Source organism: Vigna unguiculata, chromosome 1 (assembly GCF_004118075.2).
Source record: "Vigna unguiculata cultivar IT97K-499-35 chromosome 1, ASM411807v1, whole genome shotgun sequence".
In the NCBI taxonomy this organism is placed as follows: domain Eukaryota; kingdom Viridiplantae; phylum Streptophyta; class Magnoliopsida; order Fabales; family Fabaceae; genus Vigna; species Vigna unguiculata.
Window position 1 is genome coordinate 27,794,770 of NC_040279.1, and position 20,870 is coordinate 27,815,639.

General features: G+C 32.0%; 2 protein-coding genes across 4 annotated transcripts; both read right to left on the reverse strand.

Moving 5' to 3' along the window:
- Positions 1–217: 217 nt before the first annotated feature.
- Positions 218–4,922, reverse strand: LOC114165290 (microtubule-associated protein 70-2-like). The gene is made up of 11 exons (XM_028049944.1): positions 4,614–4,922; positions 4,224–4,309; positions 3,392–3,457; positions 3,118–3,288; positions 2,790–2,960; positions 2,520–2,675; positions 2,261–2,407; positions 1,770–1,841; positions 1,151–1,690; positions 884–1,068; positions 218–511 (listed from the first exon to the last, which is right to left on the reverse strand). The coding sequence occupies exons 1-11, from the start codon at positions 4,762–4,764 to the stop codon at positions 493–495; spliced, it is 1,764 nt and encodes a 587-aa protein (XP_027905745.1). The 5' UTR covers positions 4,765–4,922; the 3' UTR covers positions 218–492.
- A 9,438-nt stretch (positions 4,923–14,360) lies between these two features.
- On the reverse strand, positions 14,361–20,322 carry LOC114180918 (transcription factor TGA2.3-like). Of its 3 annotated transcripts, none has more exons than XM_028067227.1 (12): positions 20,165–20,322; positions 19,525–19,690; positions 18,786–18,889; positions 17,829–17,902; positions 17,530–17,721; positions 17,285–17,335; positions 17,145–17,204; positions 16,908–16,985; positions 16,721–16,772; positions 15,892–16,163; positions 15,386–15,634; positions 14,361–15,013 (listed from the first exon to the last, which is right to left on the reverse strand). In XM_028067227.1, the coding sequence occupies exons 2-12, from the start codon at positions 19,626–19,628 to the stop codon at positions 14,867–14,869; spliced, it is 1,383 nt and encodes a 460-aa protein (XP_027923028.1). In that variant the 5' UTR covers positions 19,629–19,690; positions 20,165–20,322; the 3' UTR covers positions 14,361–14,866. The 3 variants fall into 3 exon arrangements, with proteins under 3 accessions (XP_027923028.1, XP_027923016.1, XP_027923022.1); XM_028067215.1 differs by having other exon boundaries at positions 17,530–17,727; XM_028067221.1 differs by having other exon boundaries at positions 17,530–17,727; positions 20,068–20,261.
- Between the last annotated feature and the right edge of the window lie 548 nt (positions 20,323–20,870).

Here is a 20,870-nt window from a genome sequence, read left to right on the forward strand (position 1 = left end):
TAATATTATATTTTGTTCTAGTACTCTTTTAATTTTGCTTCCGTGTGTTTCTCTTTTAAAAATATGATACTGTTAAAGGTTACTATATTACTGGCAAGGGAGAAGAGGATCTTGTGTGAGCATAAGTTTAATCACTAAAGACTTCTGACTAAGATCAATGGCATCAATTTTTTTTTCAGCTAAGAATTTGGTGAAAACAAAGAAATTTTCAATCCCGTTTGGAGTAGAAGAATCAATCCAGATTAAGCTATATATTCAGATACTTCCACAAATCACGTGGAGCAACTAATTCTAAGTTTTCTTTCTGAAGATGGTATACAAAAAGATTTACAGGACATGGATTCCCTACAAAAACATAAGGTTCTTTCTTTACACCTTACCCCTGGGGTCGAGACAACTTAAATACAGGAGATAGGGGAAAGAGAATAAAAAATAATAAATCAGCAACTCTGTTCAGCACGGATCACAGGGACTCACTGCCAATGGTTTTGGCTAAAAGTTACGTGCACTCCTGAAAATCCAATGAGAAGTGCTGTGAATGTCCATAAAAATTAAGCATCAACACTGCAACATACTAGATCATCCCTTGATAAGAGGCTTACAATAAAATTACGTTTTCAAGATACCGGCCTTTGTTTTATACCAGGACTGAAATCCCTTTTATTTTCAGGGTCAAAATGTTTCAGTTATCCTAGTGTAACTGGAACCAGATCAGGCAGGGTGGTTATTCAAGAACGAGAAGAATTGCACAATAGGTAGAAGTTTCCAATGCAAATAGAAAAGGCAGGGTGGTTATTCAAGTAATAATTTTCTTTTTATACTAAACAATTAAGCATAAAAAAAACAGTATCACAGTAAAGAAAAATAAAGATAGAAAATTGACCTGGTAGAAATTGTATGGGAATTTACACTCCCCCTAGGAGCACTAGCTCGGCGTGCCCTATGGTCATGTTCCTTGCTTATCCGCATTGCGGCAACCTCCTTCTCCATAGAAGCAACTTCCCTACGCATTTTTCTGGCCTCAACTTCCATAGCTTTGTTCAACGTATCAACCTTTTTTGCCAACATCTTCCAACATTAAATAAAAAAAAATGAATTAGACAAGGGAAAAAGTGGAATAGGTAATCTTATATATGAATTGAGATGATACCTCTATTGCATCATCCTTGTCTTTAAGAGTCTGGTCCTTTTCATGACAAGCTTTCCTAAGAGATATGACCTCTTTTTGCAACATGTCATACAACATTCCTGAAACACAGTCTTCATTTTCTGCTATAGATTTGTTTACTTGAATACCATGTGCACTCTCCTTGTGTGCAGTAATAGTCTCACTGGTGACGGTCTGATTATTGGTGTTTGTTGGCATGTTATCTACCCCATTTGCATCAGAGGTTCGCCTCTCTCTCTCCAGGTTTCTACTACCACCATCAAATGATCTAGATGAAAGTTTGGCATGTTTTAGTAACACATTAGCACTATTAGATCTTAGAGAACCTGATCTTGAAATTGAGGTTTTCCTCGATAAGTATCCATTGGAAGAAGATGCAGAGAGACTCTCAGCTCCACCAAAAGACTGTCGCCGTGAAGGCCCGGTGGCAATGTTTCTTCCATCTGATACAGTGAATTTGAAATTACCATTAGATGTCTTAACCCTTTCTTCCAAAACTTTGAAGCGCAATTGATATTTTTCCTGTGACATCAATTAAATATTTTAGAATAAGCTTTTCAATAGGAATCAAGTGTTTGGAGTCAGATAAAACATTATGCACCTTCATTTGTGCCTCTGCTTTTGCGGTACGCTCAGCTATAGCCAATTTATCACGTAATTGTTGCATTTCACCCTACAAAATAATGAAATTGTTCATGTTTTCAATAAAGCCTAAAAAACTTCATCTAATTTATGTGCAATCAAATAACTTCCTTCTAGCACTTTAATGTTATGGCTGAAAATAAATTAAATAGAATCACAAATAATATAAAAAATATCTCTCAGCCTCTCTTGCAGTTTTTCCACTTATGACTGACTACCCTCTTCACCAGTCAGTAGTCCTCTAACCTTGGCATCAGGAATATAAACATCTAACCACAACGTAACCAAGAAGACTAGTGTCAAAGATTAGAACAGGAAAAATGAAATATCTTATACATGACACTCTGAAAACATCAATCAACAGGAGTATTTAGTGAACATCAGTTACCAGAAATATCCAAATAACTTTCAAAAGATAAAGCAAAAGCAATTTCTGAGCAGTTTACATGCCTGAAAAAATTTTCTTTCTTCTAGCCACTGCTTCACAGGCATCACTTTATCATTAGCATCTTTCCACTCGTTTGCAACTACAGTCGCAACCCTGTTTGCAGTAACTTTGGCACGAGCTACTTCCCGCTCTAAAATTTTCCTTTCCTCCTATGTCAAGTTTGAAGGTTAGAACATATAAGCAGCTAAGAGCATCTGCAATGGACTCAAAACAACAAACAGCATATATGATAATTAGAATGTAAAGAATGGTAATAATTACATTCATCTCTTGCACTTTACGCTGGTAATCACGGACAGCATTAGCAGCAGCCCCACCAGCCAAGACTGCCTCTTCAAGCTCCCGAACAGTTTGGGTTAGTTTTTCAACTTCAGCAACCTTTTGGCGAAGCATTTTGTCCAAGATTTTGCCCTCCTCCTAACAACGGTGTAAAATACTTCACTAAATTTTGTATTCCAATCATTGAGTATGAAAAATATATATGCCTTACTAGCAAGTGTAACCACAAGTAAATTAAAAGAAATCAGAAACCTGGCATATTTCAATCTGTTTCATTAACTCTTGGTTTTTGTTTTGCAGATCATCAACCAAGGATGCTTTTGCCAAAGCAATCTGAACCGTTCTCTCAGCCTCAAGAAGCGCAGCCTCCTTTGATTTGGTTAGCCGATCTAGTGCTCTGTTGTCATCCTGCAGCTTTGCCACCTAAAAAAGTATAGCAGCAAGGATAAATAGATATCCTCCTTAGACTTGATTCTGATCATTGAATGAGACACCCATGGGACATCAAATAACTGAATAAACTACCATCCAGCCCCAGATGAAAATCAATTCAATGCATAACATAGTAATCAAAATGTACCTCCATCTTAGCAAGCTTAAGCTCTGCCTCCAGGGGCGTGATAATAGCTTCAATAGGAGGCATTTCATCATCTTTCTGTGCAGCATGAACTCTTCGAAGAGTAGCTTCTGCAGCAAATTGTGCAGCCATTGCTGCCCTCTTCTCTTCATTGATTTTTTTTATTTCAAGGTTCTGTCAAACATATTACTAGCATTAAGTTGCACTGAAATAATGGTTATTAAGAAGTGAAGAAAAAATCCAATGAGGTAATACCTAGTGTAACTACTATTACTACCTTACTTTCCAGAAGAACTTCAGCAGCTTTTAGCTTTTCATCCACCTTGTTCAGCTCATCTGTCAGCTGAGATGATTAAACAGAATTAAAACACTTTATAAAAAATGAAATTTGAAATCTTTAACTACCAAAATCTTATACATACAGAATTCACGTAGCAAAAGCCTCGAAAAATTTAATACTTCAACTCAGAATTACTAAAAGCGTGTTGTTGTTCTAGAGAAATGAGAACATTCTAAAGTGAATGTATACAGTAGTGCATTGCTTTGCTTTGTCAAAGAAAACAAGGAAAACAAAATGTAGTAGTTCACTGCTTTAGTGGGAATCTCGTTCATACCACATAATACCTAGGTTCCTTGTTGAGAATAGAATACAACTAGAAAATAAATAAATAAATAAATCTTATCATGGACCCAGAAACAACTTACAAATGCAGGAGAAGCAAATAATACAGAATTATCACACCAATAATAATACAGCTTCCTCATCTATCATCCCAGTTTTTGAAGATTTCTATAAATTCTATATTTCAAGATCAATTGATTCAAATTTACTGTTGCTCTGCTTCTATAATATGAAAATAGTTTTAAGCAAATTCACTAGCCAAATAGACTCCAAGTTCACTGTATGAAACCAAATAATCAAAGGACCAATTATCTTTTGCTGACCAATTGAGCACTTAATCAAGAAAATCAGAAATGCCTAATTCAACGGTTCACCGAGACAGACACTATCCCATTTTCATCTCAGAAGTTAACATAAAATACAATTTTCTGTTCTGAAAAATTACAAAGCGGATTACAGCATTTAGAGAATTCAAGAGAGAAGATACCTCTTCAACCCCCTTTTCCTTAAGACGCTCCGAATTCCTCAATGACTTAATTTCCGCAAGTGCGTCCCCAAGCTCCCTATCTTTCTCTGCAAGCCAGCTAATCCAGAGTTAACAAAAAAAAACACGTGACACGAATAATCAAACTAAATAAAGCAAGTGCATTTTTTAATTAACTTGTTCCATGCTCAGTTTCAACAAGCTCGTGATATAAAAATTAAGAAGAATCAATTAATTAATTAATTGTTAATTCATTTAATTTCGGTTTTTCAGTGAATTTGAACAAAGCACACTCTTTGTACACACGAACGATGAGGTATCCAGTATGATGTTTTATTTTTCGTCGAGAAAGAAGTTGGTGAGTGAAATTGAAGTTGAAGAAATGGTGGATGCCTCGGAGTTCATTCTGGAGGCGCGTGAGCTCGACGCGGACCGGATCGGAGCCGTGAAAGAGCGTGATGAAGTCGTCGGAGGGTTTCTTGGGGCGAGGCTTGAAGGACTTGGGGTCGGGTTCTCCGGCATTCCCAATGTGGGTGCTCGCCATCACAGATCTGTTTAGTGATGCTTCAACCTCATACAAGAAGAAGAAGAACCCTAACTAACCACAATTTGAAAATCAAAAACCAAAGAGAGAACAGTGGGTTTGTTTGTTTGTGTTGTTGTAGTGTAAGAGTGTTAATGTATGCTGTTACTGTGTTGGTGTTGCGCAGTGACAGTGATATTAAGGTGTAGGCAGCGTTTGGAAGCGACAGAAAAAAAAAAACAGGGCCAGGATTTTAATTAGGAAAATCAATGATAAGAAAGGTGAAGCAATTAATTTTTCATGAAAAAAAAGTTTTCATACAAAACTAGAATTAAATATGAATAAATTCGTTTAGAAAAATATATTAATTTCTTCCAAATTTAATTTGAATTTATTAATTCTTAACTCTTAATATCAACAGAAAAAAAATACATTCGAAATAATTGGGATGGAAATAGAAACAAAACCGACTTACGTTATGACCACGGTCTTAATCTATAAACGAAAAACTCGATTTTTTTTTGTCTTTACTCCTTTTAAGAGAAAATAACGAATAAAAAAATATATATAAAGTATATAATTCTTAGATTTAATTTTGCAAAGTTGAAGTCGTTTAGGGAATAATGAGATATATTATGATTGATAAATTTTGGCATGGCACACGTGTGGGGAGGAAAAGGAATGGTGTTATACGTGTAGGTGGAAGAATGGTTTGGTTGGTGGAAATGATTAAGAATGAAAAGAAAGGAATACGTGGATGGGATGATAAGTAGGGTTTAGTTTAGGGTAGGTACAGGAGAGGAAATGGAATAAGAAGGGAAGGATAGCACATGGGAGTGGGAGTATATAAAACTTCAATCCAATTCCATCGACAAAACCTAAATCACACATTTTGTCTTTTTATAAAAAATAATTTTTTTTTATTTTTATTTATTAAGGATAATTTTTATTTCCATAATAGTTTTTCAAAACAATGTCATACTAATGTTCTGTTATTAATAGTTAAATTTATTAATTGAGTGTGATTATTAATATCCTAATATGGATAACTAACTAACCTGGTTATACTCACAAATATAATATATTAGTACTTTTTTTTGTCATAAATTTTGATAGTGTACCAGCAGTGAATTTGGATTGCTTAGTTTGTAAATCAAAGAATAAAATATGAAGTTAATTTTTGTATGAGGCAGAATTGCACATTTATAAGACCGAAAAATGGATTTAAACAAAATGAATATATCATATTAATTTAAAGTGTGATATAAAATTTTGTTTTTTAAGCCGTGTTCTTTTGAGATAAAGGATTGGAGAGAGAAGGAGAATAAGAGATTGGAAGGATTGGAAATGGAGTTTTTTTCTTTTTAAGATTTAGGAGTGATTTCAGAGTGGAATAGAAGATAAAGTTTATAATTGAATTGACTGATATGATATATTAAAAAAAAATTAATAGAAAAAAATAGATTAACAAAATGTCCTTATTATTATAGAAAATAAATTTAATATATAAGGTGAAAAATAATTTATTTACTTGAAATTTTTTTTTCTTTTTAATAGTAATTTTAGAAATAATAAAATTTTATTATAATCATAATAAATTATTATTATTATGGTTAACATATAATTAATAAAGTGAACTGAAACCACGTGTATTGATTTTATGAGTTAAATCACATGCAACAAAAATTAAATAATGAAGGAGTAATTTAGTAAATCTAGTTGTGTCACCCTCAAATCTCAATATAGATAGTGGAATTGAATTTTCAGTGAATTTATCTAATCATCTCTTCTCATTACCTTGCATCACCTCCAAAAGAACACATTACTAATTCCCTAATCATTGCTTCTCATTCCTTGTGAACAGTATATTCACCCAAAAGAACATACTGTAGAGGAATTGTTGAACTTACTAATTTTTGTAACTTTTTTAAAAAATAAAAAAATTGATTGCTTATATTTTGTATGTCCTTTTTTATTTATGCTTTCCATAAGTTTCAAATTTGAAGATTTATTTAATCGGTAGGTTTAGTGAGTCTTTTTCTTTTTGTTGTTTCTTCTTATTTTATTTATGAATGTGTTTTAATTTTATCATTTCTTTTGGTTGATTAATACTATTCTCTTAATTAGTTCATTTTCTAATAAGCATGTTAAATAATTGGAAAATAATTTTTTGACTACTAAATTTTGACAACTTTATCTTACAACCCTATATTTGTAGTAGGAATGCTAAGAAATGGGCTTTATACATCACGAATGTGAAACTATACATTAATGAGTGTTTTGATAGCGACTCGATGGGCGATGAGATGGAACAATAGATTCAACAAGAATAAATTTCACTGTGATAGATTCTGGTACCATGTTAAGAATTTTAAATCTAACACAATCTTATCAAACTAACTTATAAGGTGAGATTCGTATACATTTATATATTATAAATTGACTTGATCTTTAGTTAACATGAGATTTAAAAAAAATTGTATGTTAGTGGTATATTGTTCGTTATGGTAACTCATTTGGATTATATGAGTTTGATATGTGTATTACAATTACATTGAATACCGAATTTGTCTATTTGTTTGATACAAATTTAACATTTAGATAATTTAGTTTTCAAGGTGATTTATTAGGTTTTGAACATATTAATTGTTTGGAATAGTCAAATAGTTATACTCCTCGTAACATGAAACTATGCATTAAATAATTGTATATAGTCATTATAAACTTATTTAAATAGACAAAACACCAAATTATGGATTCTAAAGATATTTTTAAAAATTTGTTATTTTTCTATATCTTACCCAAGTGTTAAGTTGTCCCTCGAACAACGCTCAAATAAGGATTATTATTATTATTATTATTATTATTAATATTAATAAGTGCATAATATTATCACTTGAACACCCGGTCACTTACGTGATAATACTAATCACTCGAGCTATTATATTTCTCTCCAAATTCTTGCATAGCAATAAAAATCTCAAAAAACTATATTTTTGAGTAATTCTTCATTGTTTCGAAAGGTGGTTGTGACGTTTGGAATAAACTTTAATCCAACGTTTCCTCTGTAAAAGGGAAAATAAAAAAGAGCAGAGAAATTGGTCCCTGCACAAGCGTGTAGGGGTTTCATTCAAAAATATGAAATCAAAATCCAAAGTTTGTCTCTCTTATCTTTCTGACTGATATAATATGATATCACACCATGATTTAAGGATTAGGCCTCTCTAAAATAAGTTCCTAAGAAGATTTTCTCAGAATAAAAATTTAACTCTACATCCAAAAAACAAAGTGAGTTGGCCACCAACCAAAGAACCAATTATTCAATACTAATTTTGAAAACTTGTTTTTGTATGGAAAACAATTGCCATAGGAAAGAGAGAAAAAATATTAAAAAATATAACATTCCACATATCCTATAAAAATCACTTTAAAAACTCACATTTAAACTACGGATGAATATGAATGGTGGAATAATTAACCTTTTTTTTTTAACTTATGGAGCTAGTTTCGATTTAATTAAAATGATAAATATACTCATTTTCAAAATAATTGGAGAAATCCTAAAGTATTGAAATTATACATATTAATAGCTCCATATTAGTTGAAACATTGATAATTATCGTTTTCTCTATAAATAAACTTGGAACTAAATGTTCTAGTTGAGTTTCCAAATATTTTGATTTAAAACTTTAATAAAACATAAAAGGTATGCTAGAAGGTAAAAAGAGCTATATTTTTCTTACAGTGTATAAGTTTAGTTTTATATTTTAAAAAATAAGATATGAGTTAACTTATAAGTTAAGCAACCAGTGCGAGATAACCATTTTTTTTCAATAATATCTCTGCAGTATTTACTCAGAAGCAGATATCTCTGCCTTCTGAAAAATATAACCTAAATGATATTGGTTTTAGTGTTTATAGATTAAAACACATATACAAGATGCATAGGCGAGTTTTTTGGTTGTTTGCTTAGGATCGTGTGCATAAATTTACAGTATGTGTGTCAATTTTTGGTTGTTTGTTTAGGTAATCAATTATTTTTTTCTCAATTTTATTCTTATTTTTAAAATGTATCGTAATTTGGTTTTTTTCGCTAATACAATACTAACTGATGCGTCATATATCAATTTGTGGATTATTTATTTATTTATTTATAGTATAATTATTGATTTACTTTCATAATGTGTTGGTTAAGTTTACTTTGTTTTCTTATTATTAATTGGTTCAATTTAGTACCCTAATTATTTAAGAAGGTTCAATTTAGTTATCTCTGTTAAGTTGAAGTTAACATCGTGTTCTACAGGACAGTGTGTCAAACTGTGAAATTCTTTTTAATTTTTTTTTCTAAAAATTTATAAATTGTCACGTGTCAGGTTACTATGGTGCCATGTGGCAGTTTACAGTCGTGACACATGACATTGTTAATATATGTTTTCAATTTAGTCCTTTATTTAAATTTTTTGTTCAATTTATACCCTTATTTTTTAAACTATCCAATTTTATCATTTTCGATTTGAGACCAAATTAGTAAATAAGTTTAATTATAACTTATATATATATGTTAAAATATTTTTTTTTGAATTTATACATCAAATCACTACACCTAAATATTCAAATTATTTTATTTTTTACAAGTGTAAAAAATTACAAAGGTAAAAATGAAAAAAATAAAATAATTTGCATATCTAGGTAAACTGATTTGATGTATATATTAACAAAAATTATTGTAACATGTATATATAAGTTGTAATTAAGCTTATTTATTAATTTTGTCTCAATTTGGAGTGGACAAAAGTGGATCGTTTTAAAAAATAAGGATACTAAATTAAATAAAAAATTTTAATTGAAGACTAAATTAAAAACAACTATTAGCACTGTCACATGGCACGACGGTAATCTAACAAATGGCAGTTTATAAATTTTTAGAAAAAAATTAAAAATTTCATAGTTTGACACGTGTCCTGTACGGACACTTTATTGACTTCAACTTAATGGAGAGAACCAGATTGAACCCTCTAAAATAATTGGGGTAGTAAATTGTACCAACCAATAATAAGGGGACTAAATTTAACTAAACCACAAAATTAGGGGGACTAAATAAGTAATTGTACTTTTTTCTTTCAATATTTTTTAGATGTCTTCAAAAATAAAATTGTCACGTGTCAAATGAGGGGTTTTGTCATGTGGCAAAAGTAATGTAACATGACAATGGTAGTGTCACGTATAACTATTGGGGCAAATGTCATGTGAAAAATTTCAATTTAATCCCTATATTTGTTATTAAGTCTCAATTCAATCCCATTTTCTTTAAACGAGAGCAAATTCATCCCTCCTCAAAATGAGACCAAATTTAACTTTTATCACTATTGTGAAAAACCAGCACGACAAGTGCATCGGTCGCACGTAACAAGTAATATGTATTTTATTGTTCTCTCCCAAGGGACTTGTGCAACGCATGACAATTATTGCAATTCACGACCCAATTAGACACAAAGTTTACAAAACATTAATAAACTCTTTTTGTATTTTATCAAACAGTTGGTGTGCAATATGAAAATTAACATAGAGTATTTACAATTTGCCAATATTAGACTTCACTTCATTCTTATGCATCATCAAACATCTTAGTTCTATATTCAAGTCAAAATCAACTCACAAGATTACTCAAATCCTATTCCTAGAGCCTTAGAGCCTATGATCACTTATCAAGTTTCAATCCCTTGAATCCTCACAAGTGAAACATGCATTAGTCTCAAGAGTCTAAGATTACTAATGAACCAAGTTCTATTCCTAGATATAAGCATACATTAGGTATTCAATTTCAAGTCTAGATTCTAAAGATATTTCCCAACACCTCAAGAATCATAAATCAAGTATGGGAACAATCTACATCAAGCATGAAGCATGAAAATCAAACACTAACTTGAATCGAAAAAACATATACTTTAACAACACAATTTTACACAATAATTCAGATTTTTACATCTAATCTTAACAAATAGAAATGCTTTCCATGGTGGAGAACTTAGGGTCTTACAAAATTGAAGGATAGGGAAGAAATTGGAACCATAAAGTAGAAAGAATTCCTCTCCCAAGGTTCTTGAATACTGCTTCATGTTCCAATTGCGCCTCTCATTCGCATCTCCATCTCTAATTTCGTAGCCCATCATCATCTCCAACCCAAAAGGGGTAAAACCTCCATGGATGAAGAAGGAAACCCAAGAATGAGAAGGGAGAGTTTCCCAACACCGCTAATAACCTCCAAGAGTCTCTCCCTAGCACCCAAGGTGTTTCTATTCGTGAAAAAACTGAGGAATCCCCCAAAACTCTCATAGAAACATGATTAAATAATCATATTCGCGTATTATGATCGATATTCTCGCCCAACGACTTCATTCTCGCTCAGCGAGGTCTAAAATTGACGCTCTCAGACTTGTAACTCGTTGGGCGAGTCATATTTTCGCCCAACAACTAAAATACTATAGTTATGTGCTGTCATTTTGGCCTTCCGAGATTGGTCCAAGACAGTAAATACCTATAGGTGAGTTATTTCTGCATGTTTGCAGTACTGGGCACGATTCCAGTGCCTCCTGACATGGATATTTGTCTTAAAATCAATATTTCTTGTCCAATCATGCTTTCTTGAGTTCGAGCTTGCTTTCCTCCACCATAATTGCTTCTTATTGACTTATTTCACACACTCATAATAGAGATTAGAAATAAAACAACTAAAATACAAAAAATGCAAAAACATCATGAACTTGAGGATTAAACAAGATAAAAGCTATGGAGAAATTGATTTTATTCATAAAACTTAGCAACAATAAAAGGTAGAAAATAACGTTATCAATCACTACAAGAAAATCCTTAACTAGAAACAAATTTTAGAAACAAAAAACAACTAGTCACTATAGTAACCAATTTATATACCAATTCAAAAGCTGAAAATTATTGATTACTAAAATAGTTACTTTTATGAATAAAATATTATAATTGGTCATTAAATAATTAGAGACTAATTTAGAAACTAATTCATTTGGTAGTCAAAACCTTGGTAGCTAATCTTTAGTAACCAATTTCCTTTGGTAACTAATTTTAAAGACCAATTTAGTGACCAATTATAAGTTTTTATTCATAATAGTGACTATTTTAATAACCAATAATTTATAGTTTTGTAAATTGGTCATTATAGTTACTAACAATAATTGATCACTAAAATTGGTTACTATTTATGAGCTTTTTTGTAGTATATATAAATGTTATAATGATATTTTTATTAAAATTAATATTTTTAACAAGATTAAAATAAAAATTGGACTAAAGTGAGACAAAGTAATAAATAGAGGGTTTAAATTGAGATTTTTCACATGACACATGTTCTAATCGTGACATGTGGTATTGTCATTGTCACGCCACATTTTCTCAACCACGTGATAGGACTCCCTCATTTGACTTTGGCAATTTTATTTTAAAATTAAAAAAAATTAAACAAAAAATTATGAGTTAACACGTAACATTGTGTAAACAAAAATGACTGAATTGCAAAATATTTTTCAAAAATGATGATGAAATTTATACTAAAAAATGTGACCTAATTAACTCAAAATGTATGCATTTAGTCACTTATTTATCTATGTATTGCGAACATACAAATTTTATTTAATGTAATTAATTTCATTTCACTTTATGTTTAAAACAAAAAAAATAACAGGCCTCTATTAGATTCATTTTTATCTCTTCCTTCACACAATACAAATATGTTTTGTTATATTTAAAATTTTCCCAAATATCTTTTTAAACTCACAGAGATTCCATTCTATTAGTCTCTTCCAACTCATCTTCATTGACTTCATTTGTATATAATCATAACATGCTAGTCGTAGCTAGTTATTATTACACAACGTGAGTTCGAGCATATTGTGAAGTGTTAAAACCTAGTTTTTCGGAAAAGGTAAATTTGGTGATAATGAACAAATTAACAAAATCGAATTTGATTATGTACTCAGAGATACAAATTTAATGCTTGATTTGAACACTAACATTTGTTTACGTAAAAAACTTTAAAAAAAGGTTACGTTACTTTGAATGTTTCAGTACTACTTAATATTTTGCAATTAGTTTTCTTGGATTGTTATACTTTAATTGAACCTTCGAATTCTGGGGCTTTTCTTTCAATCAATTTAACAACTGATGAATCGCTAACGTGTTGACTTTAGAGCATTACAATTCTTATCAGACTCAGTTTTTCTTGTAGAAAAAAATGGTTAAAAGGAAAAAAAAGATGATGTAAATTTCTTCAGCAATTAGTTAATTATAAAATAAAGATTACATAGAAGGAAAAAAATTATTTGTATTTTTAGCTCTTCAGTTTATAACTGATTAAATTTGTTGTAAATATTTGCATATTTCAAAAGTAGAAAATTAGTTTCACATTATTTAATTTATAACTTTTAAAGAGTTGACATACTGAGGAATTGGAAAGTTTAAATAGCACTTTAAATTAGAGATATTAAAAAGTAAAGCATGCCAAACTCATCCTTACTAAGATAAGATAGAAAGAGAGAACAATGTAAACATAAATTAAATTTTGGCCATAAATACCTTTAATATTAAAGTGAATAATTGAAGTAAAAGAAAAAGTAGAAAATGAAAATGGAATAGAAACAATTATAAAAGATTCTTCCTAGATTTATAACTATTCTTAAATTTGTTGATCTCATTCTTGCATAATTTGAGTATTTCCTTCTTCTTCCACTTTCTCTACAAGGCCAGTTATCAACCTTTTCATTTGATGAAAAAAAAAAAAAAGTTCAATAAAATATTTATTATAGCATAATGGTTTTTGTATGAAATAGTATCAGAATCTGAGGAATTAACGGTTGAAATTGTATGATTTAATTGATTCTGAGGTGATGTTGAAGCATCATGAATAGCTTATATATTGGCTAAAGTGGCATTGTTTGGTAATCAATAAATATATTCCAAGATGCTATACTTTATAGCTAATCCAAAGAGAATCTTGTAGGGTTATAATAGTAAAATCATTGTTTTTTGAAAAACAATTCAATAAACTAGAACTACTACTATCAATATGATATTCTAAAATATACCATTTTTAAACATGTTATAACCTTAAAATTTTATTTATAAAAATATCAATAAACTTAATTAAATATAATTTGAAGCTATGTTTATTATACATGAAAAAGATAGATAAATGATGAAATATATATAAGAGTTAGTGGTAGTTGCTTAGTTGAGAAAAAAATATACAAAAGGAATATACAATATAAAATGTATTTCTATAAATTTTGTAGAAATTAAAGAAATACCTTAATTATAACGTACATGAAAACTTAGAACAGCTTATATATTTACACCTATGATTTAATAAAGTGGAAAACCTATTAGAATTTTCTAGATTTATATACTCCATAGAATCAAAGTACTAATGTCCATAAATATGCCTGAGACTAACCATCATTGTACTTGAACCCCACGTGAGACAACTTCGCATGAAAACTTGTAATTGTCCATAAATGTTATAGTTTCCAAAATGCATTTCCAAAAGAAACAACCACTTTTTCTCATGAAAGTGTATAAAATAGAGAAACAAGTGATGAAACAAATTGAGTTACTAGTTAGTAATGTCTTTCTAACAAATATAACAAGAGAGAACGTATATATACAAACATACATACACCCATGGAGCCATATGTGCAACCAACCACAAAACATTAAACAGGAAATGAAACTAAAGAGAGGAAACCCCCCTCAAACAAAAGCTGCTTTCTGAAATATAATGAACAACTATAACCTACAATACAGATACTATTTCTACATTTTCCCCTTCAACAACTTCTATCTATCATACACCTATATAATCAAATTATTGAGACTATTTTGAAAGCACAGAAAAGCTTAAAGAAAAATGTTGCACCACACCAGCAGTTGGCAGAGTAGAAAAATCATAGCATCTAATGTTTATAGCACCACAACTAGGCTTCTTCTACAGGATTTCATTGTCAAAAGACACCACCTTCCATGATTCAGTCATCAGTCTTCAAGAGGGTCATCTCATCAGACTTGAAAAAAAGACCACAAATGGAGCCTTCCCAATGCTTCACTCCCTTGGCCTGGCAAGCCACAGAGAACTCAGGGCTCGCAGCCGCGAAAAATAGTCGCTAATCGCGAGAAGAGCTCGAGCTGATTGCCTCGTCGTTAATATCCGAAGCATCTGTTGGAGTGTCTGCTGTCTCAGATTGTCAGCCTGGCAACATGAAGAAGATAAAATGAACTAATATGATTAGTATTTGATGAGTGAATCCGTCATGTTTGGTATAGTTTAGGTCCAGTTTAAATATTTCTTGATGTTAAGAAGTAGACTTTAAGCCTAACTCAACCTCGTAAAACTGACTTATAAGATGAGGTTTACACTCACTTATATACTTTAAGTTGGTCTTATTTCCGGTCGATGTAGGACTTCCAGCACTTAATGTGACCTTAAAAGACTATTATTTTTTTGAAATGAAGAAAGTACATAAATTAAACTCATTTAACTCTAAGCTTGAGACCTCTTTACAGTTCAAAAAGATAAAGATTTAACAGAACTAAACTGAAAAACACATGTAAGGTTGATTACCTGGCGAAGAAAACCCTCTAAAGTACCAAGCTTTCCCATGGCCATAGCCATTTGGCCCATGTAATTTGCCACATTTCCCGAGGAGCCCGATGAGTTGGGTGAACCATTAGCCAATGTCTCAGACAGTGATTGCTGTAATGCATCCATCCCTTGGGAAAGAGCATCTTCAGCTTGCTGGGATGACTGCTGCAAATTGTATATGCCCATCAACTGTTGCTCAGTTAGAGGCTCCAACTGACTCACAAGAAGCTGCAACAGTGTCAATCAAATCTTAGAAAGGCACAACATGATAAAGGTATATGAAACTTAAACTCAACACTGGAATCAATTATTGTCAAGATAAAACTGTTCAAAAATTGTTATTTATTCTACAATTGGAAAGTTTTTCCTACAATATCTATAGGCATATCTATTTTGATTCTTTTGTTGCAGTGAATGAAGTGAATATTCGAACTAGAAAAAAAAACATGTAATTACAGAACATGGATAAATGACAAACTTTTCACCTTGAGGAGTTCAGACGAGCGAAAGCCTCCAATCCACATGAAACACCTCTCAGCTGGAGTCTTCCACATTCCTGAGAGAATGTGGAAAACATCAGCTTTTGCTGCAATACCTTTCAGCCTGAAGATATCATCAAATTGAGCCATGAAATTATCAACGATTGTTCGAAGTTCAATATCTCCAGCATGGGAATTTATTGCAGCCCTTAGCTCATTTGTTTGCCTGTTATGCTCTTCTAGCCATCGCGCGTACTCTACGTCAAACGCCATAGCACCTGTGCAACGAGTTGATTAAATTGATTTAGGATTTGAAACAAAAAACACAAATTTTGGCAAAACCCTGCCGTGACATCCTTGCTACTGAGTACCATGTTGTTAAGAGTTCAAAATCAGTGGACTTGGCTTTAGGTGTGATGCAATTAACCAAGGCAAATAACACCGAGTTCTATGGTGTACAGAAGAATTCAGCACTTCATTGCACAGAAATGGTGCAAGAAACAATCAAATAGTCGATGTTCATCAATGAACAATGAGAACCATCATAAGTGTATCCAACAAACAATGGTTTGCATCATGAAAAGGAATCATATCACAGAAAACTTTGTGGAGAACTTAAGTAAAAGATAGATATTCTGGTGTATAGCAAATCCATGTTGGTTAGCGACAGAAACTCGAAATCAGCTTTCTGCCAAATTGCCAATGCAAAAATTTACATGTAAACAAATTTCAGGATGCACATATTCTTAATTGAATGTCAAACTACAACTACGCAAAAAAAGAAGATAATTTAATCAAACAAAATTTTCCAAGATTGTACAAGATGTTTAAATACCATTTCCACTCATTGACTGGGCCTGATCTCCAGTGCTTGAAATAAATATTCCCTGGAAAAGATTAAGAACCCAATTGAAACACCTTATATAGTAACAGAATCCAATTATGAAAGCTGACAAAAAAGGGGACTTCAAATGGTAGGTACCAAAATTTTAGAGGACAGAATAAAATACAAGTAACCGAACCTGCTGGCGGGCTCGCTGGAGCTCCTGCTCAAGTTGGGTCAGTTTCAGCCTACTGCTCTCTAATTGTTGCACATATGCCTGAAGGAATAGAAAGAATAATTTCAAAAAGAAGTGAAGAAATGTATATACTAACATATGACAAATTGTTGGGTCTCAATAATATGGCACATTGAACAACTAACCAAATCATAACAATAATTTTACAAGTTCATGTATAATTAACCGAAAATGTCTTACCTTTTTCCTCAGTCGGCTTTTCCTGGCAGCCTCACGATTTTGAGCAAGCCGTCTTAAGGTCTGAATGAAAAATAATAAAGAAAAATTAGCACATAATAACCAAAGACTTATCCTATTTGAACAAGATTACTGCATACAACCTTTTGATCCGATTTATCTTTAGATCTATCGCTGGATTCACCCCTTTCAGGCTGCCAAACAACAATGAAGCACCATATTTTAGAGTACAAATAAGTATGCTTATATATGTATGGTAAAAAAATTGGAATCATAATAATTCTAAATGTCATAATTCTTGGGGGCATATCCAAATGTCATTAAATGGATGAATAAAGTAAATCCAAGATGCAGAATAAACTATATTACACACAACCAAAATAAGTACCAGTTGATTTTTTTCTTCCGTGTCATCTGTTGAAGTATCGGTCCTGGGGCTAGCATCGGCCATGTTGGTCTCTCCCCAATTCTCACGATGACCAGATGTTGAGGCAAGATTTGGTTGTGTGTCTTTCTGTAATGCCAATGTCTGAGACCCAGCAATAGCAGCAGAGAGATTTATATCCGATGTTACAATTGACTGCACCTTACATGTAAGAGAAGAGTATGAAATAAAGGAATTCACAGTAATTTGTAACGTGTTGATTCTTAGAAGGATGTAAGCACATATAGAGGACAAGAATGTACCTTATTTAAAGCTCCAAATTGAATATCAGCACCTAGAGCTTGGCTATTTGATTTCATTTGACTAAACACTGGATCTGAAAGACAGTATAAAAAACAAAAAGGGCAAATAGAGGTTTGATAAGGCACGAAAAGAAAGATGACAATTCAATATGATGCATTTCCATTAATATTTTAAAACTGACACACACACACACACAAGTTTTCTGAGGCAAATCAAACACAACTCTGGTTTAGTGTCCAGCTATTTTACTCCAACCACAATCCTACATCTTGTAATTGGTTTTGAAGGACCATAGTTGAGGAAACACATTTCTTCTGGAAAATTTAGCAAATAAAGATTTTAAGGTAGAAATAACGTGAAGGTTCATGTTAACGACTAAGGGAGTGAAAACCATACAAGAAAATATGAATTTACGATATAAAATATACATCACAATCAGGCACAGAAATGGGACAAACGAATTCTACACCATGGTGAATTCACAAAGCTGTGCTTAGTTAAATAAAATTCTACACCATTAACAGACTATCTCCACAAGATACCAAAAAAAAAAAAACTGATATCCTTACTTAAAAGGTAGCTTAAGGGAGAACTGAAAAGAATATCATATTATTCTTTAGTTGGTATACAACAATCTAATTTGGCACAAAAGCCAAACAAATGAATCCTGAGCACTAACCAATAAGTGCATGCAGCATCTTTCATAGAAATAAAGATATTACCCCCAAGAGGTAGAACATATAGAATGGAACACTTATGTTAGGAGCAAGTCACAAACAAGTGAAATCACTTGAAAAGGATATTATTGTGCCTAGATAAATAATGGCAAGTACAACAATGCAAGCAATGGGATTATGGGACAAGATATTAAATTAACAAAACAGCGAGTCACAGCAACCATAAACACCAACAAAAATGGAATCCAACAATTATAGATCAAAACATGAGCAACATACTTCTGCTAAGGTTAATGGTATCCTCGACACGAAATCCAAGAGACTGCTCTAGGGTTCCAAATTCAGAAATGCGGGAAGGATGAACATTAGTTGCTTCTATGCCCCTGAAACCAAAATCATGATAACACGTAAAAGAAGTATCTGAATGCATAGCCAATCATCTAAGCCGGACTGAGAAAGCCATGGAGTCATTGTCAAAGTACATGTTTCCAAGCTAAAGAAAAGTCATACTTGGATGCTCAAGATCTAATAACAAATACATGAGAAAATTCAAAAACAAAAAGTCATAGTAAACTTTTAAGAAAACATGAAGCCACCAAGAACGGAAAATAAGACCCTACAGTACAGGGTTGTATAGTTTCAACTTCCTAGAATTATATAGAAGAAACTACGAGGGATGAATGAATCAGCATAATGAAGTGAACAGGAGAATTTGTCTCCACTATAGAATAAAGAATCTCCCATAAACAGATACATTAAATATTAAATCATTTTCATTATTTCCCTGTCCTCTGCAACCAATAAGGCCTAAATGTCACCAGCAACACATCACAGTTCCTCAACAACATGAACAGTTACATAAGAGTTACACTAAACTAGGAAACATAGACACCATATAAATAACCTACCCACATGAGAATTATAGAACAAAACAAACTTGATCCCAGGAAACTATAATAAGACCAATAAAGAACAAAAATAAACATTAAGAAACATAAGGGTCCTCTGGAAAATTTACATGGAACTCGAAGAAGGCAATGGAGGAGCGTAGCTTGGCATCCCGTTCACAACCTTGTTGGTGTCCTTACTGGTAACGTTTACCGTTCTACTTCTGCTACCCATCAATAACCATGCTCAGCACAACGACCATCATATCTCTCCACAAACCTTAACCCCAAAAGACCCTGAACCCATTTCACAAGGCACACACGACTTTAGTCAAACCCACCTAAAGGGAAGAAGAGAAACTGGAACACACAATCTTCAACAAGAAAACCACAATTTAACAAGCTTCTCAAAGGTAAAATTCTAAACAAACTAAATTTGTTTGAGCTCAAGAAACAGGAATCATGACAAAACAGTCACAAATTCGGTGTCATAACATTGGAACCAAAAGAAGAGTTGGAAGAACAGAAAGGAAAAATAGCAGTGAGACAGCATCACTCTCCGTACGCCCTTTCGAAACAAAGACAAAATTTTGGAACTCAAAACCAAAGCCTCTGCAGCATCAAAATAACCCCCCAAAAATACTAATTTTGAAAATGAAAACAAAAAGGCCCACCTTCTAAAAACAAAGCTCAAATATATAAACTTGCAAAAGGGAAACACCCCAAATTTGATATCAAAAAGAGTAAAATAAAAAAGTGATCTTGAGCAACCTGGTCGCATGAAAATCGAAAATAAATGAACTTTCCACAGATTTAAGCAACACCCAGAAGAAGAACCGATGGAATAATAGCCCTGCAAACCCTAACGAATGACAAGTTGACGATAAATACCAAGACTTTTTGACTTTTTTGATTGAAGGAGTGGCACTTTAATATTTTATTATTATAATATAATGATGTTACACAGTACAATTTCATCTCTAACCCTGGCAAATTTTTATATCTTTTTTTAATAATTTATTCGGTGATTGTTGCTTATGATTGAAAACAAATTTTATGTTTTTATTACCACACCACACACTCAAAGAGGAGCATCATGTGTCATCAAGTTGATCTTTTTGGTGTAATTATAAATATTTTATGTATGGAGGGTGGAAAGAGAGAGAGAGTGGAAGAAGCGTGACGTTCAGACCATTCCATTTTCTTGCATACGTCCTTTTCGTCTGAAACTCTAGTCCATTTGATCAAAGAAAATAACTTGCCTTTTTAAATTCTTCAAATTTCAGTTAACTTTACCGCTTTTTGTTTTTTGTTTGCATCCTTCTTTTTACCCCTCTGCTCGTATTTTCATCGCCATACCACTACTGCTACACTTTTCACCTCATCATTCTTTTTCAACCAATATTAATAAGGATCTATTTCATTTTTACTTTCTTTTTAAATGCAATTAAAAAAGGAATTCCTTTTAATATAACCT